Source organism: Wasmannia auropunctata, unplaced genomic scaffold (assembly GCF_000956235.1).
Source record: "Wasmannia auropunctata unplaced genomic scaffold, wasmannia.A_1.0 LD336095.1, whole genome shotgun sequence".
Lineage (NCBI taxonomy): Eukaryota > Metazoa > Arthropoda > Insecta > Hymenoptera > Formicidae > Wasmannia > Wasmannia auropunctata.
The window spans coordinates 2769777-2796341 of NW_012026795.1; the positions used below are offsets into that span (position 1 = coordinate 2769777).

Genomic DNA, 26565 nt, shown 5'->3' on the forward strand with positions numbered 1-26565 from the left:
CGAAATTTTTTGTTACCTGAACGGGTTGATGACTTTTCTCGCTTTCAGGAAGATGTTATAGGTGCGACATGCATCGCACGGTGAAACTGCGTATTTGAAAGGTCACTTCCGCGTCATTTACTAATTAATTCCTTTAGGTACAAATTAACAGTTTGACAGGCAAATGATCGATTTGATTCTGTAATTATTGTAAATAATTATAATTATCTAGATAGTCTTCCAATTTTTTTCTCTTTTTATTGTTTATCTGTAACGACATTCTATCTTTATATAAAAGGATAATATTAATTATTATTATTATTACATATTTTATTTTAACGTAAAAATTATATTTTTATCTATCAAATAATCAAACGACCTGTAAATTACACGTTAAATTTATCTTTACGTTATATTTATTAAGTAAATAATTCATTATTTCATTATTTAACATCTGCGTTCACGTCGTAAATATAACGTTTTCGCTGAACGATTTTCGCTATCAATATTACGGCGAATCGGCGGCCGGCGAGTGTTAATTTATTGTCTACCAGCAACGTCAATCTCGTTGATTGTCGTTATCATCAGCGGTCAGCCCACGCGAAGGCGAGAGAAAATTTTCCAGACGCGCTCGTCTAATCATTGCGCTACGAGAGCTATCTCAAGTAGGAAGAAAGTGCGCCGCTAAAAGCGCGACGTGCGTGCTTTCACATAAATATCGGCTTGATAAATGTACCGGCCGGGGCGTTATGGATGGAGAATATTAGAATGGCACATGGCGATCGCGGCGATGGCCGTGCCGCCATTGTAGGCGTAGCGAGAGAGCGGAGATTAAACGCGATCCCAATCAAGACGATTCACAAGCGCGCTTCCGCGTCCTTCGACGGAAACGTTGCACTCGATCCATCAACAATTATAACGATTAAGATTTGCGCGAACAATCGGTTGCACGGTCGAAACTTGTCGCTTTGTTAAAGTGGTTCTCGAAATAACTTGTGATATAATAACGAAAAACGATATAATATATTATAAACATTCTAACGATACAATAATATATATGAAATGAAAAATTCTAAGTATTGCCTCCTCTCTTTTGCAGTGTTGTAAAACCGAGAAAAAATTTGCGATGAATAAAAAGACAGAAAGTAAAAATTGGCACTCGAATTAAAATTCGTAATATTCATTATATTCTTTAATATACTGCAGTATAATATACTGTTAAATTGATATTAATATATGCGGGTATATTAATATCTATTTAATATATATTCTCTGAATTAATTTTACGGTATATTCTAATTATGTCCTGGAGCTTAATTGTCCTGGAGCTACTTCAAGTAACTCCAACTGATTTCGTTAAAAGTTTAGAATCTACAACAATTTTTTTCCTCGCTTTAGGTACACTAATGTACAATATGCGTATGAATCATTCCCAAGTGGCAAATTGATACAACGCAACACAAAGGTCTCGGGCTTTCGAGTATACTTGTTGTTAACGGTCACGGCCGGATTATTCCCGCGACGAGTTCGCAATTGCATTATGAGCGTATCCACCGACGTCAGGATTAACCTGTTGGGATATACTGGAAGATAGATCAAGGTGTATCAAAGCCGCGAGATTAGTCGCCGATAGTAAACGGGTTGACACGTCCGAGACAATTATATCCCGGTATCCTACGCCATTAGCCCGCGGCGCACAATGTAACACCCGCGTAGGAACAATAGGAAGCTCGTGCACGATGATTGATCGCCCAGCTGGATGCAATCGTACCGGCTGGATACCCTCGAGAGCTCCTCCTCCTCCGTCTTATCTTAGCGGCTCTCTTCGTCTTACGCGCCGCCGCGCCGTTGCGCCGCTCCGTGTTGATGAGTTTCGCTAAGTCCGCTGGTTAGGCCAACTATTCGCGTCCGACGATTTGCATACCGAATACGCACGGCAGCCTATAAATTTTGTTCACTCGTATAGGTACGCGTAATGCATTATTGCGTTTCGCTTTGTTGCGGCTTTAAAACTCCCACGTTCCTTCTCTCACGCACTCTGCGCGTGAAGCCTCAATAATTGTTTTCTAATTCGTACAAAGACTTTGATTAAAGATTCTTTCTTCTGCAATTTCAATCTCTTTTATTTTATTTTTTTCTTTACCTTATTCTTTGATCCGAGAGTGGAGTATCGGAATTTTCGATTGGATTGCAAATCGTCTTACAATTAGCCTCCTCGATTTAATCAAGCTTGTTCTTTCCATTCGATATAATTTGATACGTTGATCGACGAGACCGAAGCACCCGATCGCGACTGTCTCGTGCGTAGTTTCGAGATCGCGTGGGTCGTGAACGAGCTGCATCAAGAGACTTATGCAAATTCAATTTAGCCCGTTTGTGCAGTGGAGGTGGGCCAGGCAGGATTAAGAAAATTTGCGAATTTCAATGTATTATCATTTTAGAACTGAAGTAATACGTTTATGTTACATAAACTGCAATTTTTCACTCTATAAATCTCTTGCATTGTCTCATTAATTAATTACGATACGTAAAATACTTTAATTTCAGTGAATATTTTGAACGCAAATTCTAGTCTATTTTAAGCTTCAAATATGAATGCAACAATTTTATTGCGCCATTTTATTAACGTCTTTAATCAAATTTTACCTGCTCTATTTTTATATTTATTCCTCTTTCTCTCTTTCTCTGTTTAACATAGAATAAATCTTACATACTTTAATTGCTGCTATTAATCGCGTTTCACTATAGCCCTGCTTAGGGTGCACACGTGCTTAACAATGACTACGTGGGAGAGTGCCTTAAAGAAAGAAGGGGAGACGCGATTGATAGATAAATAGGACAAGAAAACCCAGGAAGAGAAAGAGAGAGAGGGAGAGAGAATGCATCTTGAAATCGGCTCGTCTTAAGTCGCGGCAGCTGGCCGATTCCTTCGTTTTATTTCGCATGACGAGCATCGAGGACCGCGTTGGTTCTTGTCAGCCTCTCGCGTAACCGCTTCATTATGCGCCACTTTATAAATGCGTTCCGCTGGCTAACTGTACGCGCGAGATATCCGCGCAAAGGTAGTAACCTATCTATCCTAGCCGGTAGGATTTTGCAAGTTTCTCTTTAGCCTCATCGATCGAGGGGACAGCCTCTGCGTTTAAACGATCGACGACGTCCAATGAAACCTCCTTCCTTGAAGCTGACTCGTTAAATTACGTAGCACATATGGTATTATATTCCATTCACGAGAGCTATATTACGCTTAGCAGAAAGAAAGTACTTCTTAGTGAAAAGGCTATTCTCCGACAGTGTAATGTTTTAAACGTTTTGAATTTCTGATTGTCTGCAGGATGAAATCGGCGAGATAATCGAGTCAGCTCCAACAACTCCACTTCGCGTCGTAGAAGAGGCGAAACATCCAACTCAGCCTGAGAAGGTGTCGAGCTGCGCGAATGACTCGTTCGTCCCGAAATATCCGCCTGCTGCGAAATCGCACGGTTTCGCAAGGAGACAAAACTCGTTGACGAGAGGCGACGAGGCTATCGGCGAGTGGTCGAACAGCATCCTCGCGGAGTTCAACAGCATAATCGCCAACGAGATCAGCGAGCTTACCAAAGAGAAAACGAGGAGAAACGTCGCGCGCAGCAACGACGACGTCAGGGTGATACAATACAGAGAGCTGCTGAACGAATTCGGAATATCCGACAGCGAGTGCTCCGATCGAGAGTTTAACGGTGAACGTGGCTCTCTTAGAGATGAGAAGAGTCTTCGGGATCGCAGGAACGGAAAACTGTTTGTCGACGACGATCGTCGCTGCCTGCTGAACTCCGATTACGACGAGCCTCACGATCGCGTGATCCCCGAGGGGGGGAGGAGGAAGAGCGGCAGCCTGCCGGAGAACCTGCAGGACATTTACGGTCGCAATCGTGGTCGATTTCACACCACGGAGACACTGAGCTCCGACTACGACGAGCCCAGCAATTGCCTGCCGATAAGCTCGATCAGAAGCCAGATCGATCGGATTACCTCTAGTCTACCGTCGAAATTGGAGCGCGAGTGCGCCACGAAAGACGCACAATCGAATCCTTGCCATGCACCAAAGACACCCGTAGGATTAAGTTCGAAGACCAATGAAGATACCAACGTGGACGCGCTCCAAGCCCGATCGTTCAGAAACGCCGAGGACGACGCTGTCGAAGAGGCGAACGCGAGATTACCGCCGCGACAGCGATCCGAGAGAAAGACGAGCCTTCCCATCAACCTAACGAGTCAAAAACGTAGAAAGGCAATGCGACTGCAGAGACTCCGACGCGGAGGCGCGGACGATCAAGAGACCATGGATCCCGATTACGACGACGTGTTTCCGAACGGGGTTACGGGCAGGTCCAGATCGTTGGACAATCACGTCCCGAAATCGGCGCCTGTGACACCCACGGAGGAGAAGAAGCCGCCGTTCTCGAAATTGTTGAAAAAACGGCATCACACGCCGGTGTTCCACGAGAGCTCCGACGACGTTATCCTGGTCAGCGTGTCTTCGCTGCCGGATCAGGATATGCTGCGCCGGAGAAACGACAGGCTCCACGAGGCGAAGAACGTCAAGGTGAATTCGAAAGAAACGTTGACTCGAAAAAAGAGGGCGATATCGCCGCTAACTTTACGTTCCGATGTCACCGCGAAAAGACTGTCGGAGTCGGACAGAGATATCAGGCAAGTCAGCCCGGTGGACTTGAAGAAGTTCACGTTGACGCGAACGTGGGGCAACGATGTCGCGGTGAATTGCGACTTGTCCGAGAACAATGACGTCAATGGGAATTGCGGGATCGTGAACGGAACCCTCGGCAAACTGGAGCACGCTGATGTGAAAAGGATCATGGAGGAGCAAAACGCGAGAACGGGATCCGTAAGTCTCTATATTGATTTCTCTCACTAATTATATTTTATCAACGTGAAATTATTGAGAATTAATTATGCATTAGCTTATTTGCATTGTAATATGTACAGCGTCTATCTCGACGAGTTTATAAATTCAGGGAATTATAATCAGAAAATTTAAATAATGATTAACACGTAAATATTCAATTAGTCAAATATCTAAAATTTTAAATAATTAAATCCTTAAATATTTAAATAATAATTATAGCTTAATATTCTCCATTCTGGTATTTTTGAATTTGCAACTATTTAAAAAAAATTATTTGGAAATAGCATTTATTACAATATGAAATATTTAATTTTTGTATTTACAACAATAATAATTAATAGAAGCATTAGAAAAAGGCGAGATTTGACTTTAATTTATTTTGTCATTTGATATTATTTATTTTAGCTGCCTAATTCCCTGCAGTCCCTATTGTCGAGAATACGAAATGGCTCGGGTTCCTGTTGCCCAAATAGTCCGCCGGTGGATACTCTCACCTGCTCCGACATGGCGACCCAAACTTCGCCGGCGATTTCAAGGAGCTCTAGCTTCACCTGGGTCAGCGATTGCGACTCTCCTCAAGGTAATTTTCATCATCCTACGTCGCTTACATAAATTTTGCTTAATATATATTCATGAGATTAGTTAACACCCGGGAAGTTTATTTCCGTTTTGAGATTCTCCGTAATTCAGGTACTATTACAAGAATTCCGTTTATCAATCAATGATTTATGTTTAAATTAACTATCTGACCTTTCGAATCCGTTAAGTTTACATCTGTTTGAAGTCCTTTAGATAGTACAGAATAGCATATTATACTAATTTATTTTCGATCTTTTCTGACGCGAGAGAAAATTTTTGTGTGATAAAAAATTTGTATAAAATAAATAAATGCTTATTTTTATTCTATTAACACGTTATTAATTTATAACTGTATTTAAAATAATTTTTTTTAGAAAATAATATTTGCGTAATTCTATTATCTCTCCGCGTAAAGTAACTGTAAAACATTGTCATATATAAAAATGTAATATATAAATATCTATATAATTCAATGATATTTTATATCATTGATGTAGCATTACTATTGTATATTTAATTTATAGTTTGTTAAATCACGTATTTTTTTTTATCGCAGCCGAGTCCCAATTAGATTCGCAGTCATTGCAAGATGAGAGCACATTAGATCCAGTTTCTCCCCAAGACACTGTGGATGACGACAATAGATCCTCATCGTCGTCCCAGGACCTCCTACAGAGCATGGACGAGATTTCTTCCGGAAGTTTGTCGCCGGATACCACCGACAGAGCATCTCCGCTTGAAAGCGGGATTGGAACGGCGAGTCCACCTAGAAGCACGGACCGCCGCTTAACTAAACGTAAGCTAAAATCATCTCATTGCCTTTCCATGAGTATCTAATAATTCTAAAAATTATAGATTACCACATTTATATATATTTCTTTATTTTTGGAAATTAAATGGGATAGCATTTTTTCTTTTAGCAATCAAGTCATTTATATTTTATCGCCTATATACCTGGCACCTCCATCACTAAAAAAAAGTTCGACTATATGCCATAATTAAGTGTTAATTTATTATTAATTTATTGCTTTAATCGCGAATTTATTGCTCTTACGCATTCGCAGGAAACTAATATAAAAAAAGGGATGCTGATTTCATGTTACGATAGCATTCCCACTCTCGAAAAGCACAAAATACTGTATAGAAACAAATAAATATATCAAAATTTTTTGCTACTTTTTTGCTCTAAGATACTGCAAAAATATGCTCTATCCGTCACTTTTTTTTAGTGATGACGCTAGATTCACAAAAGTTCGCGTTATGTCTAAAAGGATAACACACTTGCCGCTTTAACTATTGTCAATTATAACTTTAACTTAAATTGTTAAATTACATGAAGACCGATATTTTTGTTAAAGTCTTGATCGAATCTATTATCTCTCACGTAGCGTCCACACCGAATAAATGTCATCGCCAAGAGACATGGGAGCGAATTCGGCGACGGCCATCGAAACTGAATTCGCGAAACGACAAGAACTCGCAGGACGTGTGGGTCAAACGCGAGAGCGTGCACACGCAAACGAAACAGATCGACGATCAGTACTCGCAGGACGCGGTGGACAGCAGTAGCGGTCTCGATGACTCGTTGCCGAGGATCAGGACGTCCAGGCCTACGAATTTACCGCTATGTGAGTCATGCCGGCATATCTCCGTGTGTACCTCCTACACGTAATGTCAAGCTGTCATTTTTACGTCTTCTTATTACACGCGGCGCAATATTGCGCGTATAATATAAGCGTAATAAATACGAATCATTTATTTGGAGAACTCGCTTTATGAGACCAGTTTCGAGTGATTTTACTAGTTGGGCGATATATTCCGCGTTAGTTTATTTCTGCACGTTGTAAATTCTAATCTAGCTCGCTCGACTATTCTTCTGCGACAGGCTTGTCCACCACTGCGAGCAGTTCCTTAAGCTCGGGCGAGCTGCTCGAGACGCCGCCCCGAGCGCCGTCCTCTCCGTCCGCGGCGAGTCTCCAGCTGAAGCCGGAACCTCTGACTGTGGAAATGGGCGGGAAGAGCAGCAGCGCGCCGTTGTTGGAGAACAATGACGCGAAGAACGTCAACGGGAAGGTGCCGGTAAGTTCCTCTTTGTTTAATTCTGAGTAAATAGTGTAAGTTGGAAAGTTGGTTGGAATATCACGTTCGCTTCTCTATTAAAGAAGAGAACGTCGAAATAATATATAGCGGATAAAAAAACAGTTCTCCACGTCAGTATCGAGAAATTCTTGTACCTATCTTATCAACTTTGTACCTTTGTATCTTATCAAATTTGTACTATTCGATTTTTTTCTTTTTCTTATGTACATCCGATAATCCGAGAACTCTTATACGGTGAAGTATTAAGAAAAGTTAGCCATAGAAATTCTCTAGTTATCTGAGAAAGAAGCTTGGCAAAGTTTCAACTTAATAATGTATTTACTTCCCGAGCTTGTTATTACTTAATTAAGAATGAACGCGCGCGCGCGCGCGAACTTACGTAAGCGAACGTCGGTTGACGTCAAATCCGCCGGTTTGAATCGTCCCTTAATATCGATAGCCAACTCGAGCGTGACTCGTTGAGCAAGAGAGGCCGGGCGCTTACATCGGGTATCGTCCTAGACGGCGACGGCGGGCATTAATCGCGCGGCAGCGAAGCATGTACGGCGCTATCGGTATCGAGATTACCCGACGTAGTATATCGCAGATATATACGTACGCTGCACCTCCTCCCCCCCCGTCCTCGCGGTTATACGTTCGACGATCCGCTGTTCACGGACAGCTATTAGTCTCTGCCCACGTGGTTCGCGCACGTCGTTCGACACGTTAGCCAGCCTACCGCGTCTCTTGTGTCCCTCGCCTGCGGTTCGTGTGGGCCACGATGAGTGTCGTAATAATAACATTTCGTTGCGGCGATGAGCCGCGAGTATTCTTCTCCAACGGGAGTACCCACCTGTTTCACGAGAGATGGGAATTTCTTGCGAACCAACAAGGATCGCTCCACCGTGGGAACTGGTCGATCCAATCTGCCACGGATGCACCTTTAGACGTATGCACCATCGATCGTTTATGATTAATTGCTCTAAGAAATAATTAATCTTCGCGATTTGTATAGATAATTACGAAGAGAGGGATTATTGACAAGTTCTAGTGTAGGAGATCGAAACGCGAATTAGTGGATGATCGCACGAGTTACATGAACGTATAAACGAGGATTACTTGAATGTATTGCTTAATTACTGTTTTTAGAAAGTCTGTTAATCTCGCGAGCTTAATTGTTTATCCGATATATTTAAATTTTCCGACTAAAAAGGAAATTATTTGAATTAATATACACGAATATGCCGTATACTGTCATTAGTTGACTATTAACGACTTAATAGTATATCATTGTATATTCTTAACAAAATAGTTTTATTGTCTACTTTTCAATAATACACGATATTGCCGGTTATTGCCACACAAAATTTTAATTAACACCGTTCATGATATTTTTATACGAGGATCACATCTACACATCTTTTATGAAGTTTCAGTGACTATATACTTTGCGTCAATAGTAACATCGGGAGAATTAGTTTCAGCGCTGTTTGCCCTGTTGAAAGAGCGCGGCAATTAACCGTTGTTCACAATTAAATTTAAGAGCCACGCTTAAACGGTCGAGCAGCTAAATGGGTCACGTTTATTGTTTTCTCGACCGGGCGCTCTCCAACATTCTTCTTTAGTATCGTCTCAAGCGTGTCGCTATACGTGCACGCGAAACATCCAGCGAAACGTAGAGAATCCTCCGCCGTTCGTTTCGTGCACAAAAATCGTGCAAGGTCAGGTCTTTGACGGTGGAAGCGGTGGCGCTCCGCATGGATGCACTTGGAGCCGCGCGCGAGGGAGTCGATTCTTTATTTACTTTACATATTTTCGGTGCAACCAGTCGACGACGGTGCTTTTGATTGGCCCGGGTCCCGCTACATTTCGCATTCCGTGTGCGAGCAACCGTCCGCAACTTTGACCTTTGGCGTGCCCGAATGTGCGCCGCTGCTGCCCGCAGTTTATCTCCGCAGTTTTCGTAGGACGGCGGCCGGCGTATATGCAAATTATCAATGAAGTGTCAGTACACGGGGAGCATTCGCGCTCGAGTGAGCATGTTGCCTCGGTAAACACCCATTGCACGAGAGCGCGCGCGGAAGTCGCGCGTGAACACCCGGTACCGGGATTGCCTGTGTTGAGCGATCAAAGCTAATGGGGCAGCCAGCCGTGGTGGCGTATTAATCGGTTGGTATCCCTCGGACCTCGAATATAGCCACACCGTGTGGTCTATCACGTACGCGTGCACGAAGGCCACGATGGAAAACTCGGGTCTTTCGTCAGGTCAGCTGTTTTAAACGCTCGGCTGTCTTTCTCTCTCTCTCTCTCTCTCTATCTCTCTCTCTCTCTCTCTCTCTCTTTTTATCTCGGAAATTGCAAGCAATATACACAATTGCTCTTTTTCAAATCAACGCCCGTGACAAATCGAATGTCACGCGAGAAACTTCGCGCGTGACATGTAGTAAAAATTTTAATCGACCATTAATTTGATTTCGTAAACGTTAGAAATCCATCTGGCAGGGCAGCAGCGCTGAATATACGTAACGATTTATTTTTTAATATCTGAAATGCGCGTTTTGATACGCTGCGCATTTAATCTTGCAGTCACAAAAACTGACACACTTTACCTTAAATCTATAAAATGTTACCAATGTCTGATATTTTATTCCTACGGACACTGAAGACTAATTTAAATTTGCTCTCTCTCTCTCTCTCTTGACAGATCCTTGGAAAATATCGTGCTCGTTTTATTGCGATAGTGTACGCAGAAACATTGCAGGATAAAATAGAGATCGGAAATATTTATTTTTGAAACTGCCAAGACTGCAGTGACTCAGCTGCCTTTTGCGCGTTTTCTTTTAGTAAAATATGCTTCTTGGAATGCAGCAGGTTTAAAAAAGATACACTCGTTTGAGAAATTCTGGAGAAATTTTTTGCAAAAGTATTGCGCGTATTTCTCTGCGCGCACATTGTTCCGTGTCTCGTTTGTAACCGATGAACGAAGTGATCCGACAGAGTATACGATATCCCGAGAAGCGATATAATTTTTGTTTGAGAACTTCGTGGGATTCGCTTTGAAGCCTAGCTAGTCGTAAAAAAGATAGGCCACGCCTATTCGGTTTCGCTTGAAAAATATTTGACGGCTGGTCTACGAGTTTTAAATATGGCATCGATACGTGGAGACATTCATGACTTTTATGCTCGCATAACGGCGAGATCCCTTTTTCAAAGACTCACTGCTCATTTCGTGACACTGCCTATTTTCTGTGATTTTGTGCTTTGTTTACATTATATTATGAATCATATTTTAGAGACAATTTTAACTATAAAATTTCGAAGAAAAATAATTAAAACAAGAATTAAACGTCTTCAGAATTGTTACATCGTTCATCATTATAAATTATTACTATAACTCAATCAATTTTTTGAATATTACATAACTTCTTTGATGTTTTAATTTTATACTTTTATTAGTGATTTCCGGAGGAAAACAGTTTTACGGTGCAGTTCTTCGGGACGAAAATGTGGAGCATTGCATGTATATTTCACGATTAATTACGTGCTTCTAATTTTTTTCGTGAATATCGAGAAAGATATCGATCGATGGCACATTCGCTTAGTGAATCACGGTGTAGATAAGGTCACGGTTGTTCGTCCGTTGTTTTCGAGGCCGACCGGCTCAATACTGCAAGTGGGTCACGATTCAATGTCGAGTCGATTATTAGTTATCTCTCGTTGTCATGGAAATAAGATGCAGTTAGAATCCCTCCGACAATGAAGAATCGTCTTTTGTGTCACCGACTATTATCAAGCAATTAGGTAGCTCTGCGCAAAATTCGACGAAATGAAATCAATTTTTCTTCTCATTATTGCAATACAAAAAGATCGCATGATTAAGTCACGCGACTAAATTAACAATTAAACGCTCTAATCTGTGCATCGTAATTCATTTAGACATTTGAAATGTATAACGTTTCAAATGGCCATGCATAGTAGCAGTTTGTTCACCGAGCGCTTGTCGAGGTGAAAGGGGCTTTACTAATCCACTAACTGATCGTTAAGCGGGAGAACTAATTCATTTTGAGCGATGCTTTTACCGCAGCGTGGTTTTAGATGCCGTCGCCGCGGTGCATCTGATTGCAGTAAACGCGTCGTTCGTGCTAAAAGCGCTCTTTCGACCCTCTACCATGCGACCTTCGCAGACACGAGAGCGCCGCCGTTTCTCAAACTAATGATACGTTCTCAATGTTTGCTTTCAGAGCTTGCAGCAGCAGCCGCGCTCGCAATCGGAACGACAACTATCAGGTACGTTCTCCGTTGAACGGAGTAATTATTTCACTCGTTCGCACGAGCCGGTGAGCTCGTAATCGTTCAACAGTATACCCCTGGTATCGTAATAAACATGGACGGGCTTTTCACCGGTTGACCTTTCCGGAAAAACGACGATTTCGATTTCAAGACGATTCCGACAATCCACGTTCACTCGATTACACGCGCAATTGCGCGCTCGGTAAACTCGGTAAAAGGATCTTGTTACTCTCCCGCGCGAAGCGAGAGAGTAGAGCCTCCAAGTCGTATAATATAATTTCTCGCATATTAAACTGAGCTATGGAGCTGCGAGGCGCGATGCACCACGATATTTATATTTGGCGTTTAAATGATGAAGATAATCGCGCACGAAGTGAGAGCAAAGTTGACTTTTCGAAATGTTGAAAGATTATTAAGTTATATAAATGCAAAGGTTACATAAAATAACTGAATTCTAAACGGGATAGTCGACAAACTTCCGAGTTGGGAGAAATTAAACATTTGATTTATATACGCTTTACGGAGTTTATGTATTTATGAAAGAAACTCCGCGCCACACATCCAAAACGAACGGAACAGCTACGTCCTGACGTCGCGGTTATTCGGATACCACATATACATAAATCACACGTGGCGGGCCCGGCGTCTCTCCGGCCCGCGTCTGATTACATTTGAACGGTGGTTGTCAGCTTACGACGCCAATCTGCCATTAATTTGCGCTCCTCGCGTGGGACGCAAACGAGCCCGACACGGCCGGGCTTCATAATGAATATTGACATCTTTGATCGTGCGAATCTGAACGCTCGCAATCGATACCGATCTTCGCGAGCGCGGGGCATTCCCGATAACGAGTTTAGTGCGTAATTAATTTCCCTCACGGGAGTGCAACGCGATCGAATGCAATTTGCGGCGGCGCGCCGGAAACGGCGGAATTTTCGCCCTCCGATCGCGGTGATACAGTGATGGCGGTGTCTGAAGGTTCATTACGGGACGCGCGTAGTATAACTCTCCAGTTGGACTTAACGCGCGTGTAATATCACGCGCATGCTATTACGTAGCTCGCAATTAATTGAAGACACCCGGAGGTGTCGTGACCCGTGTAATTTTCGCGTAATGTTCGAGCCACTCCGAGATTTATCCTGTTATGCTATATCGGTGCAGACATTTTGAAGTTGTATCTTGACGCTCTATCCGCAGATAAACGAGATGTTGCAGTGTTTTAATTGATCCATCTTGTTAAACTAAATATATCGAAGTAATTAAAAGTTTTTTTATTAGATCTTGTACTTTATTATATTAATTGAGTGGTTATATAAATAGAAATTGTAACTGCAAGATAGGAGATATATATATACATATATATACGTTTGATGTAAAAAAAAAGTAAGAAGGAAGTTTAATTAACTTCTTCGTAGCAATATAAAAATAATGATAGATGTCGAGAGATTCGACCTCATCTTCTGTCGCGCTCCACATGAGAGTTCCTCCATCGCTTCTTATCTGAAGCGCAACGCTGTTGTATTGTGTCGCGGATTCGATCGCGAAAGTTTAATTAATTATCGACGTGAACTAATTGCTTTCTCGCGGCGTGATCTCGTGGTGCGACGTGATTATGACTTCCGGTATAGGCACGCCCACGGATAGTATGCATCTATGGATGCGCCGGCGCGGCGATGCTTTCCTTCTCGCCCGGGGCAATCTAATCGACAAACGCGCTAATCGAATAAATCTTACGATAGAAATATACCGGATGAAAAGAAGCGACTCCGTGATGGCTCGCTACAGAGTGGAAAATCAGCAATACCTTTGCCGCCTTGAACTAGAAAATTACCTGTATGGCGTCGCAAGGGGAATCTATTTATTATCTGGTGTAAAAATAAAAGTTCATATGACCACACTTTCCCCGATGACCGGTGAGGTGCTATCGATTTTTTTTAATTGGATGATTATACATACATAATTCGGATATTTAATAATAATTTTATTAAAACAGCCAAAGCATCTGAATTTTTTTAATTATAATTTATTTAGAAAAAGAAAAGAAAAAATGTTTGTACGGATATATTAGCTTTTCTTAATCAACTTTTCAATCATGAGGGCTTTGTAATTTTGTAATGTGACAACTCCTCTTCTTAATCCTTAGCCTTTTAATGCAACTTACACGCTCCATTATTTTAATAATCGCTGTAGTTTAAAGCAAGAATGATTTATTCGCGTCGAGAACAATGATATCCTTAAGGAAGCCCGGCGGCTGCGCTGTGCTAAAATTAATAATTCAGAAGCAACTCTCGCGCGAATATGAATCGCATTAATGCCACGTAGATTCGGCGCTGGAAGTGTAAAAATAAATAGCACAATTCTACGAGCAGATGGCGATGAAAAGAGATACGTTTATTGCTTCTCTATCGACGATTCGAATTTTAATATCCGCTCGTGCAGCGTTCTCGCTATTTTTTCACAAGGCAGTGTGACGAACAAACCGGAAAGGACCATGCTTAATTTACACGACAGAAAATGATTGGCATAAAATAATTAGAAGCAATAAATTATTTCTTCTTCATCTTGTTGGAAATTTATAGCCGATGACACCGCGGCGATTCGTGATTGGGGTTAACGATCGAGTTTCCCGTTAATGCAAAAATCCTGTCTCTCGCATTTAGATAGGGAAATTACATTTCCTGATATTTCCATAAAATACTTATATTTTCTCATTTATTATAAAACTTATGGCATGAAAAAGAATTTTATATAATATGAGAAAATTAAATGTGCAGTTTTATATATTACATATATACGTATTTATGAATTGCTGTTTGCGCAAGAATTTAAGTACATTAAAGTGACGTCAGTTTGAATACGTTATAATAAAATGCTCTAATTTTCTCACAAATAATAAAAACACAAAAATATTTTTACAGTTAGACATTTAGTTTATACTGAAAATCACACTATCGGTATGTTATATCATTGAGTTTTGAAACAGAAAGATTAATTAATATCTGCTGGATTATTTTATTCTAATATTATCATAATAGCCTTCAGTTCGCTTCACGTTGTCTATAGAAAGTTACCAGCGCGATACGCGATATACGTGAATAGGAAGAATGGAAACAAACGACAATTCGAAAAGCTCATTACAGCAATATCGGATTAATCCTTGCCGAGCAAACTGGAGCAGCAGCCTATAACCTTCGAATGCCGCCGAGAGTGGATCGATATTCGAAACGTGATAAAAATAAACTTGTCGAGACACACAAAAATGCGATTTAATGAACTTTCCTCGATATCGCATGCGAATTGTTATAACGCTTTCCGAGTTCCGAACATTTCTTTTTTCAAATGAATTTCATATAACATTGTGTTACATCCGCACGCATTTGATACGCGGAACACCCATGGAGAGCGAATCATGAAAAAATAAATATCGGTTACGAACGCAGCCCGATATATTATTGCGAACTCCGGAACGGAGTCTTCTCTGCAGGACGAGTAAAACGCGCACCGAGAGAGCGCGCGTAATTTTCGACAATTGATCCCGGTTTGTGCGGTTTGTGAATTAATCAGATTGGCTGTGTGTATGTCGGCAGTGTATCGCGCATAGCGCGCAAATCATGTTGCAACGCCAGGTGATTCGATCGGATCGCGGAGAAAAGCGCGGAAAAGAGCGGGCCGTGCGGGACGCTTGCGCCGCGGCGCCGCCGCCGCTGCCGCCGCCGTCGTCGTCGCCGGTGGCTTTCGTTCCGTTCCCCGGTGGAAGTCGTCGCCAGTCGTCGCTATCACGGCCACCGCGGCGTTGGGTCGCAGTTTACGAGGCGGCCTTCCACGCGACTCGCGCGCGCATCTCTCGCGCCGTCACACGGCTCGCTTCGAGGCGCGTGTCATCGCGCGCACGCTTCGAATTAATCGACCATCCGGAGCCCGAGGTACATACGAACAATTGCGTGTGGCCGACCGCGGATCTCCAGGAGGTCCCTTTGATCGATTGATCTGAGCGATTGTAGGAGAACTTTGAGGATTATTTCGTCTTTTCGGAACATGCAGCAGAACTAAGCCAATCCTAGATTGATTAATTTTGTCGGAATGTATGTACATTCTTTTTTTTTTAATGAGTTTCTTGAAATTAATATGACGGATAAAGTGTGTGAAAAAATAATTGCACGCGAAGTGTTAATACGCTAATATTATCTTGTGAGATGAAAATTTTCTTTGATCTCTCTATATGTCCATACTTCATTATCAGAAACCTTTAGACTCTTAATATAGAATCGGCCTATTACAGAGAGAAAAATAGTGAGAGAGAGATTAAGAGAACAGAACGATATTTTGCAGCAGCTGTTGCTTCTTGGAAAAGTGTTTTATAATTTTCGGACGCGCGCCGGCCCGTCAAACTCGCACGCCGCGCGGCCGCGCTTTCGTGCGGCGTTTGGTATCCGTCATCCATCAGCAGGTTGACGTAACACATTAGTAAACCGTAGAGATGTTTAAAAACATTTATAATTATCAGCGTCAAGTTTTCGTTGTTTTAAATCCATCTTTTTACAGCGAATGATCAAAGCCTGATCAATTATTGTTTTTATAATAACTGTTTTTGTTAGGAGTCACGTAGTATGGTTTTGTAATTTATCAAAGATAAATTTAATTCCCGAGCCCTTTGAAAAAAATCACAAAAACTATGTCATAGGGCATATCTTTCAAAGCCAAAAAATTAACAAAGTTTTGATAAATTATTAAATTTTTTTCAATTTTGGATTAGTATCATTAGAAGTAACAAATTATAATATTCTTGATGAAGCAAACTATGAAAATGAAAATATAATTGAAAAATAAATTCCTGTTGAAATAAAGTTCTGAAATAATTTAATTTGATTAGAGAATAAAATTTTTATTCATTAATTTTAAATATACTTTATTATTTAAAAAAACGTAAATTTGCGCTATTAAATTCCAGCTTGAAAAAAATATAAAACTATCAGAAATTTTGTTCTTCAAAACTTGAGAAGCTCAAAGAATTTTCTAAAATAGAGATTGGTTATCGATAAGTTTGCATTATTGAATTCTAACTATGTTTATCGAATATTTGACGAACGGCTGTTGAGAACAGCCAGAATGCTCCTCCCTGGTATTCAGGTTGCGATCAGTTTTCCCTATCATCTACATTCCCGTCAAGACTTGCGCATCTGGTAGCACTTCCACGCCGTTTAATTACAGAAACGTGATATTCGGCTCAGCAGATCTCCCTCGGGTTTCTCCACTGAACGCTCCGAAAAGTCAGTGGGCTCACGGGACAGTACGTAGCCGTCGTAACTTATGCGTTTCGTACGCTATTTTCACCCGATGAAAGTTCCGGCGCTAAAAATACGCGAGGCCCGCGGCGGTCCTCGCCGTGAAATGTCTATCGGAGCGTGCAAGCAATATTATTGACAGGCGGAATCCGCGAAATTCGCCGCTGTCGTTGCTCGTATATACGACGGTCACGCTCCATTTGCGCGCGCGTTCGCCATTTTGTCGCAATTATTCGCGGCGACAAGCACCGTCGCTTTCCGTCTCGCGCGTTTCGACGAAAATTTGCACAATTTTGCGAAACGAGGCGTGACTGCGATACCGTGACGAGAACGCAATCGGCTATGTCGGTTTTCATTTAAATGTATTAACGCGTGACAAATTTTTTGCGCGAGCTTAAATATCCGCGCAAATGGAAGAGACTACATTGGATGACACGGCAAAAGAGAAAAAAAAAGTTTTACTTCTTCCGATTTAAACGTTAAAGCATTTATTTTTTGTTTTTTGCCGTGTCATTAAATAGAATCCCTTTTATCTACATAGATAAATATTTAAGCAAAAAATTTACTTTCCCTTTATGTAACTCACGTTGGTATCACGATAAATTTTCCGATCTATCGATTTTACTATTATGGCTACGCCATACAAAGGGATCGGTAAACGCACGTTAATAATGTCTGCGACCATAATGTCTGTCTTGATTAGTCATTAGATGGCACCTGTCTAAGTCAACTTTCATCGATTCTAACGTGGCAAACAAATATAAACGTCCCATGCGTAAAAGCTTTCGATCTATTCTACCTCATTGATCTTTGGTGGATTGAAGCTTATTCGAGACGACAGGCCCGTTTCACGTTGGTCAATGGTTAAGTGATGTTTCGTAACAATACCGAATTAAGATCGATGCCCGATCGTACGAGGAGATAGCTTCCTTATTGTTCGCCTAGGAAGTATTTAATCTCGCCATTAGGCGCGAGCTCGGCTCGCTCGAACAACGACGGGAGAAAGGCGTCGGTTTCCCTCCCATGCATGTCGCTGGCCATTGTTGACCCTCGTTGACAAACCGTCGAGAGAAAAGACCGCGGGCTTATCTAATGGCGGTTTATTTAGCGATCGGCGGGATAAGTGACTCGGCGCGTGCAAATCTTGCAGCAGCCGCGATCGCGAGTTTGTGACGACTGGTCGGAACGGCTAAAGTCTAAACTCACATGAATGCGAAATATCGTATCGTAACTTTTTTTATTTTATTCAGATCTGATTTGGCTAATTATGGATTCTATAGTATTAATAAATGGCGTTTGAAAGAAAATTACAATTGTTACATTCAGTGCGCATGCATTATTTTTCATAAAATCTTTTCAAGAAATAAAAAAAAATGAAGAAAATACCGAGGTAAAGAAAATTTAAAAGCATAATTTTTTTAAAATAAATTAATGCGAACACAACGAAATTTAATTTATTAATTATCCATTATCAATAATTTCTATTTATATGTTATTTTAATTATTTTTAAATTCGTAAGAAATAACGTTTTAAATAACGTAAGAAAATAATATTTTCTTACGTTATAATATAATAATTTTGATATTTTGCTTTGTATGATAGTTTTTTTGCGATTTAATAATCGCAGTTCTCGCTACTCTGGCTAGATGATGCTGCGAACTGCGAAAGGTCATGCTATAAATTTTCCATTTATTTATAAATATACGCTCATCGAGATGCTTATAAATTGCGAATAAGGATCACGGTATTCCAATATCGCGCGATAAAGCTATCTTGAATAACGCGAAAATTCCAAAAGTGAACAGACGATTGGAAGTGTTAAAATGTTTCCCAGGAATTTATGTACTGCGTTTATTCAATATCTTTACTCTCTCGGAAAATTCTCCCTCTTGAGAATTCTACAAAATAAAACATCTTTGACTAAATGTTAGTCTAAAGCCTAGTACGTTCGGTGATCCAGCGACGTAACTGTAAATAATTCGCGTAACAACACGTTGACGTAATCAAATGATTCAGTACAAGATGCGTAGCGATCTCGAGTGCACCAGATGACGGACAGTTCTCAGACGCGCGGCCGACGCATCTCTCGCCAAATCCGACGCGGACGAGACCGCCCGGCCGACGAGATCGGAAGATGGTTCGCGCGCGGAGAGGCCGTCGCAACCTGTTACCGGCGCGGCGACCGGCGAGGTGTCGTCACTGTAAAGTGCCACAAATCGCTCGTTAAGCATCGTGATTACCGCTTTCCTCCGACAATGTACACACCACCGTGGCTTGCGCAATAAATCTCTCCATCGCACGCCTGAGAGGTGCTGAGTAACCTTGAAGAGAAGCGCCTTTGTGCGCGCATATGCTCGCGCGCGTATAGCTGCATTTTCACCTATTCACGGTTTTGCGCGGCTTTCTCTGCAACCGGGACCTGTTAGACCGTTTTTTTCACGGACGCGGAAGATGCCGGCCTTACGGGGTGCTGATTAATTTGCCTGTGCCACACGATGACTTTGGAGAAACATATCGATCGCGCGGCTACAATCGAGCTGCGCAGCAACGCGCGCGGGAAAGCTCGTTAGCGAAATTCTCGCGATTTCGATTTTACGCGGAGATAACTCAGTCTATTTCCCCCGGCTCGTGCAAAGGTTTGATGATGAAAAAAAAAATCAAAAGTTCGCAAACGGAAGATTGCGGCAAAGAATAAGGGAGATAATGTTAGATAATTTACGGGCGAAAAGGAGATAGCGCGATAGAATTGGAAACTTGAATAAGACTCGCAAAAAAAATCACTAGCAGAGTGTGATGCTTTAGCAAGCAGCAGGCGCGGATAATAATCTTTTACCTGGGATTAATGGAAAGTCTGGAATTAATGACTTTTAGAGGTTCTGAAAAGAATGTTACCAAACAGGAAGAAGAAAAAGCGAAGTTTGAAAAATTTCTAAGTACTCTTGAACAATTTTATCTTGCTCGAAGCTTAAGTTTCACCGGTTTCCATAGAAATTCGCTTCTGTACGTCGAATTAAGATTAAAGATGTGTGCATGTTAAATATAATGGACGGTGACAGTTGTCGCGCGTCAGTTGCCGCGTGTCGCAGATTTCTCTCCGGTTAGGAAGCGAGTGTCCCAATTGTCGCCAACTTGGAATTTCGAAAATTAGAATTTACGGTGTTGACGGTCATGAGACGATTACGAAAATTTCCGGAAACAGCGTTCTCGTTTATGACAATGGTTATGTTTTGCCTCAACAAAGACTCAGCGCCTCGCTTTCTTTGACTTTATAGTGCCGACTGAAAGTTATCGATCATTAGACGATCGGGGAAAAAAAACTTTTATCGCGCGCGACATTACTTGTTTTTTTTTTATCCGTCGAAACGACCGATTCTTAGCTTCGAGCGAATACTTCCGCATGTCTCTCAGGACGGCAAGATCTCGTTTTAATTGCACGTCTAGCGAACAGGAACTTAAATTAAATCGAGAATATGGCTAATAAACAATAATGATTACATTGGAAGCAAGCTCTTTCATCTTCACTAAAATTTTCGACTAAAATTGTGCATCTTTCTTACATTTATTTGAGATTGAAATTTAATTTGAAATTTAATGATTATATTCGCGATTGGTTTTAGTTATGTTTTCTTTTCTAAATAATTTTCGATTTATATGATTTTTCAACTCTTATTGAAATCTATTAGTGTAACTTTTTTATCCTTTTTTATCACACTTTTGTTTATTATACATATTTTGGAATTTTGATATAGAGCTTCTACATGTTCTGTCGACATAAGATCAATACACGTCGGAAGTCAATGTCTGGCAATACTCGTCCATATTCATTTTCCCTTATCGATTCACGTCGAGGGGAAAAAGATATTTTAAGCTTTAACTTTCAATATTTTACTACATTATCCAACTGCTTCGTTTGTAAGCCTTTCATAATAAATGTCTGCTGCATGTTCTTTTATGACAATTTCCTCATTCGATCTCTCTTAACATATATTGTGCGAAAAAAAATATTTGATATTTTAATTATGATATGATAAAATAGTTATACTTTTCACATTTTATTTTTGAATATTATATTAAGAGGTTAAATATACGAACGCAATTATTTAAGGTGATTGATCAATGTTGCTAATTCAAAAAAGTTTATATTAATTTAAAAACTTTTAAACTTTTCTCCTATAATCGCTTCTTCAATTTGCGATATGAATATTATTCAGATCCGAAAAGAAAATACGGAATTATTTGAAGCAAAATACGACATATTTTCAGCTGAAGACTCGATAAACTTATACCGTTTCGATGCACCGCCGAGCATGCTTTCTTGAAGTGTAAACATCTTCGCGCGCAAAACTTCAATGTTCCTCAAGAATAGCGTGAAGATTACATTGGTAGAAGAGAATTTAATTAAATGGCAGAGATCAATCGTCGGCCGACAGCTATCGAGCTCAGCTGGGCTCTATCTTTCTCAACAAAATGTAGACTCATCCGCTGGACATGCGATGGGATTTCTTCGAGATCGAGAAATGTACCGGATCATTTAATCGTTCGGTCGACGTAAGTTCTCAGAATCGTTTCGCATTAACCGTACAAAGTTTATATCTTCTTATTTCTCTAAACGAGCGGTTGTCACGAATAAAAGTACTTTTCGCGGAGAGAACGGACAAGAATATTTCCCAGTATTCGGAATTGACGAGATAAATCCATCTCATGAAACGAAAACAATTAAATGGAGAAATAAATCAAATATTGACAGCGATTGGGAAGAATTTTTTTAGCAATGGCTACAAATTGACGATTTAACTAAAGCCAATTTATTTAATCGGAAAATATTTTTTTCTGGCGAGAATCAGAGAAGAACGTTATTAGCCTCCAAAGGAAAAAATCGTGACAAAAGAGTTTCATACTTTATTACGCTTACCATCTCGTTGACTTCCGGAAGGGATTTATATCGACGGTGTGACAAATAATCGTCTTCCGAACACATGCAATTGATGGCAACAAGTGGCACGACTTGCAGTAAACTAGAAATCGCTCTCGAGTTTTCATTCTTTTTGCGTGAAAATATGCGCTCTTCCATTCTAAAGTTGTGATCTCTCTGAGAAAAGATAAAATTTCACATGCAAAGTATTTTAAGATGGACGATACAAAATACGATATTTTTATGCTATTTACCTTAATAAAAATTAAATGAAATAAAGATATAGAAATATTGAAGTATTTTAACCGAAGGAGAATATATTTTTCGCATGAAGATAATATTAAACGGGATTTCAATAATGACGTGGTGCCTCTTGCAAGAAGGAGAAATATGCCGCACATTCGTTCCATGTATACGGGTGAATTGCTCGTTGGGTTGCCGCGAATTGACGCTACACACGCGTAAAACGGAATCGGGAATTAGTTTTTGAATGCTAGGCATGTCGAGTGAGGATTGCCGAGCCAGCAGTACAACGAGTTCCGGTAACATCGATCAGACCAGAAACACCGGCGGTAGAAGAATGTCGCACTTTAAGGAGTACAAGTTCTTCCGCAGTTTCAGCGCGAAAGTCGAGAACTGGCCGATGCGCAAGGCGGAAGCGCTATGGCGGCGAATGCGCGAGCGGAAAATCGCAGGTAAGCGTTTCGTAGTTAGAAAGGCATTTCCTAAAATTTTCTAAAGCGACTAAAGTCGAAGAAACATTTTGATACGGATTATTGGGGATCAAGAACAAGTTTGGATATAAAATAAGTCGATAAGAAAAATAGTTTTTTCACTTTCAATTATTACAAGTGTGTTGTAATTTCAATTTTACATTTTCTCCGAGAATATTTCGTACGTTTCTAAATTGTTGCATGTACTCTTGTATTGTATTTCTTGGAAGCGATGTATGTTCTCAGATAATTATTTTTAATTCTCAGGTATAAACTGTTGTAAATTATAGTCGATGTATAGTTTTTTTTTCATAAATCAGTTAATATTAGACAGTCGTAAGCAATTTAATTGTGAGAATGTAGAGGACAGGTAGTTCTGTTGTCGCAGACGTGAAAATACCGACTAGTCAAGCGTAATTAAATTAATTTACAAGTTAATCTAATAATCAGCTGTAATATAGATAGATGTGCGTCATCTCAAACGTGACATAGAGCAGTCACAATGAAGTTCGTATTCGCGTGTCAGGTGACAATGATTTAACGGTGCGATATCTATTAGGATCCGTTTCGCTTCGATCATTCATTTGCGATATCACGTGATTTTCACGTGAAATTGGATAAATCCGACGTTTCTATTTTCGGAGTTGATGAACATTTCATTTCCGCTTTCCAATTTACGTATTATTTACGACAATCAACGATATGTTGTAATTTTTAACCAAATTTAACGCCGAGATTTTTATACAATAAACGCCAAATTTATTTACTGAATCGTCCGCAGATTGACGTATCGGTTAGCCATCATTTCGTTCGTGATAATTTTGCATCCGACGAAAAACACATTTTGCTTGCGCGGGTCTCAGATGCCACCTGCTTCAAAGCAATTGAGTATCGTTCCGGCAAGTCATAAAGACAGCCCGTGTTTTCTTTCCGATTTCCGAGAACGATCCTAAGGAAATTTCGTTTACCGCTGAAACAACAGCCGGTGAAAAGCAACATCTCGGAGTGACCGGCTGGAACATGCTCGTACGCGAAGAGATGTCTTTACGCGTCGTAAAACTAGCGTTAAACGGCATGACGCATGTCACGCAAGCATCACAAGCCCCGAAGATATACGGTATATAAGCGGATTTATATGTAGTAAATAGAACCTGTCTCAATATATTAGGCTTAATCTTTCTCGCGCTTCTATTCCTTACACGCTTTTTATATGAAATTTAATCGACTTATAAAAAGCGGTTTAAATCTGTTATCAATTTTTATATACCTTAATTTATCACACGCTTTCAATAAGAATATATAAAACTGCTATAGTATTAATAATAAAGTTAATATCTAAGTGTAATTATTAACACAAAAAACCGGAAAGACCAGTTTTTTCAAACATTCTTAATTGTTATTATAGAATAACTTGGTTCTTTTCTGTGAGAATAACTGGGTCGGTTTAAGTCGAACATTCCGGCGGTCGATTGGGATTGCGCAACGTACCAGATTTAATTATTCTTTGACAATGTTCGCTGCCTCGCTGGCTTTCGCGATAGCTGATATATTTCAACAAAAGCTTTGGCCGACTCTCGTTTAATTGGAAACTATCGACTGACCGCGCATAGCGTGCTCTCACCGTCAGTCAAATTAGTAAATGAGGAGCGAATCGCGTTGTGCGTAACAGTCATTAGCACTTATTGCTGCAAAATTGCGAGCAATATGTGCAGTCGATGAGAGGATAATTACTACGACTTGTTCTAGTTAAACAAATCGGCGTATTATATACTTCTTTATTGACTTGTTCGATCGCCAGTGAGATTTCATTGCGGCGAACAGTGAAAGGCAAAGTATTTTATGTACGCAATTATCGCGCACGATAAATCGTGGATTTCAATCGACCCAGAAAGTATCTCGCGGGGCTGCGCGATAATTACGGGTTGTCGCGATGAAATGTGTGCCTCCACGAAACAATAGAAACTCTTTCGTAATATAAACGTAACGTTGAACGCGCGATCAGAATCGAGAAGACCACCAAAGCCGGTGGAATGTAATTTTTCACCTTTATTAAAACTTTATATCTCTCGGATTATTTATTAAAAAGTAAAATGGGAGAGTGTAATTTGACATTTATAAAATAAGCAAAAAAATCCACAATAAGCACAATAGGAGTATAAATATATAGTGAAACAATTTATTAAAATATCTGTCTCGGAAATATATTAATTCCTGATAAACGTAATATTATAGTATGTATCAGATGGTGGTTTATTTCAATATTGCGGATTTAATTAATATTATTACTGCGTCAAAAATGTTATGCCGCAAATAGTAAAAAAAAAATACTGGAAAGTTCATTCAAAATTTTTGCATCCGTATCTTTGCAGTGAGTGGGAAGGTAGGCAAATATTCATCCAGCGAAAATGTAATATTTTCCTATTGCTATCGCGGAGCGTAAAACATAATATTCGCTTTTGTAAACGCAGCTTATATTTTTTTATTTAAATAATTCAAGACACTTACGTACTAATGGATTCGCAATTGATAAATGCCATTATATTTAGGCGATGCATTATTTATATTGTTATGTATATGTATTTTAGAATTTCTATTTTAACATTTATTTTTAGACTTCCACATTTCATTAACTCAATGTACGTGTGTTATGTTTCATATGTCATGTAATTCTATAAAGTAGTATACATAAATACTCGATTTTATTCTCAACTAACGTTCGATGCACTAAAATTCGGGATATACAGTTCACCTGTAACCTCCTTTTGGCAGTCTAAAATATTCCGCAGAATCAAGAGACAGAGTCTTTACTTTCCTTTGCGCACACCGTGCGACTTGTTGAAGTCATCTTTTGGCGAAATCGTTCCTGGTCGCCCTAGGCTTCGGTTCGTTATAGAGGATTAAAGGGATTATATCGCGAGATCCTGCAAAAGCGGTAGAAACGCATTGCGGTTGAAACGGCTTTATACTAATCCCCATAACCTCTATCTGCTTAGCTTAGAAAAACTTGAATCCCCGCGTCGCGTCGTGAAAACGAAAAAAAGCAGAATTCGTCGACAAAACGGTCCCAAGGAAAGTTTCATCTCTTCAATTTCAAGTCGTTTTTCAGGAAAAAAAAGGTAGTAATCGTTGGGATTAAACAAAACAGGTTTCCAAATTAATTCTTGCAAACGCGAGCTTTTATTTCTATTTTTCATTTCCGTTTCTCGTGCAACATCTCGCATTTCAACATTAGTATTTATGAAAATATACGTGAAGCATTTTGTTCGTTTGTTTTTACTTTATTTACACATTTTTTTACAACGCTTCTCGGATTTGTCTCGGCTCGTTGAATTTGTGCGAAATTTGCAAGATAATTTTCGAGTACGAGTGCAATCTGTGTTACATTACCGTTGCGCGAAAGTTGTTAATGATGTTTCACGGAATAGCGCTTTGGTTGAACTTTCGGCGCAAGCTCGGGCATCCGCTTTTCTACTTCAATAAACGGCGATGATAAACTTTCCGTCCGACATTGGCGTAATATAGGCGTAATATGCTGTTTATAAGTTCCGGCATTGCTGCGATCATTACTGAAATAATTATTTTGTTAGGAGCATTATATGCGGCTTTAATTAAATCCGATTTATGTTCTCATATCACGTAATATAACTCTATCTATCTCGCTTGCATTGCCCCGTGTCTATTAGATGTTTATTCTGACTGAAAGTATGAACATTTAGACAAGTATATTAAGATTAATAGCGCTACAGTGGGACGAGCGCTTTATTGCGCGAGCGACCTTTTATTTGAAACGACCTTTTATATTGTTGAACATTAACCGTAATTTG

General features: G+C 40.2%; 1 protein-coding gene across 2 annotated transcripts in view; it reads left to right on the plus strand.

Annotated features, from left to right (window-relative positions):
- The window catches only part of LOC105462723, a 206827-nt gene that overhangs the window by 66840 nt on the left and 113422 nt on the right, over positions 1 to 26565 (plus strand). For both annotated transcript variants that reach the window (XM_011709547.1, XM_011709548.1), the window contains exons 3-8: positions 3314 to 4864; positions 5291 to 5465; positions 6021 to 6260; positions 6853 to 7092; positions 7350 to 7543; positions 11785 to 11830. In XM_011709547.1, coding sequence (XP_011707849.1) covers positions 3314 to 4864; positions 5291 to 5465; positions 6021 to 6260; positions 6853 to 7092; positions 7350 to 7543; positions 11785 to 11830 — 2446 coding nt within the window. The remainder of the gene's footprint in view (positions 1 to 3313; positions 4865 to 5290; positions 5466 to 6020; positions 6261 to 6852; positions 7093 to 7349; positions 7544 to 11784; positions 11831 to 26565) is intronic.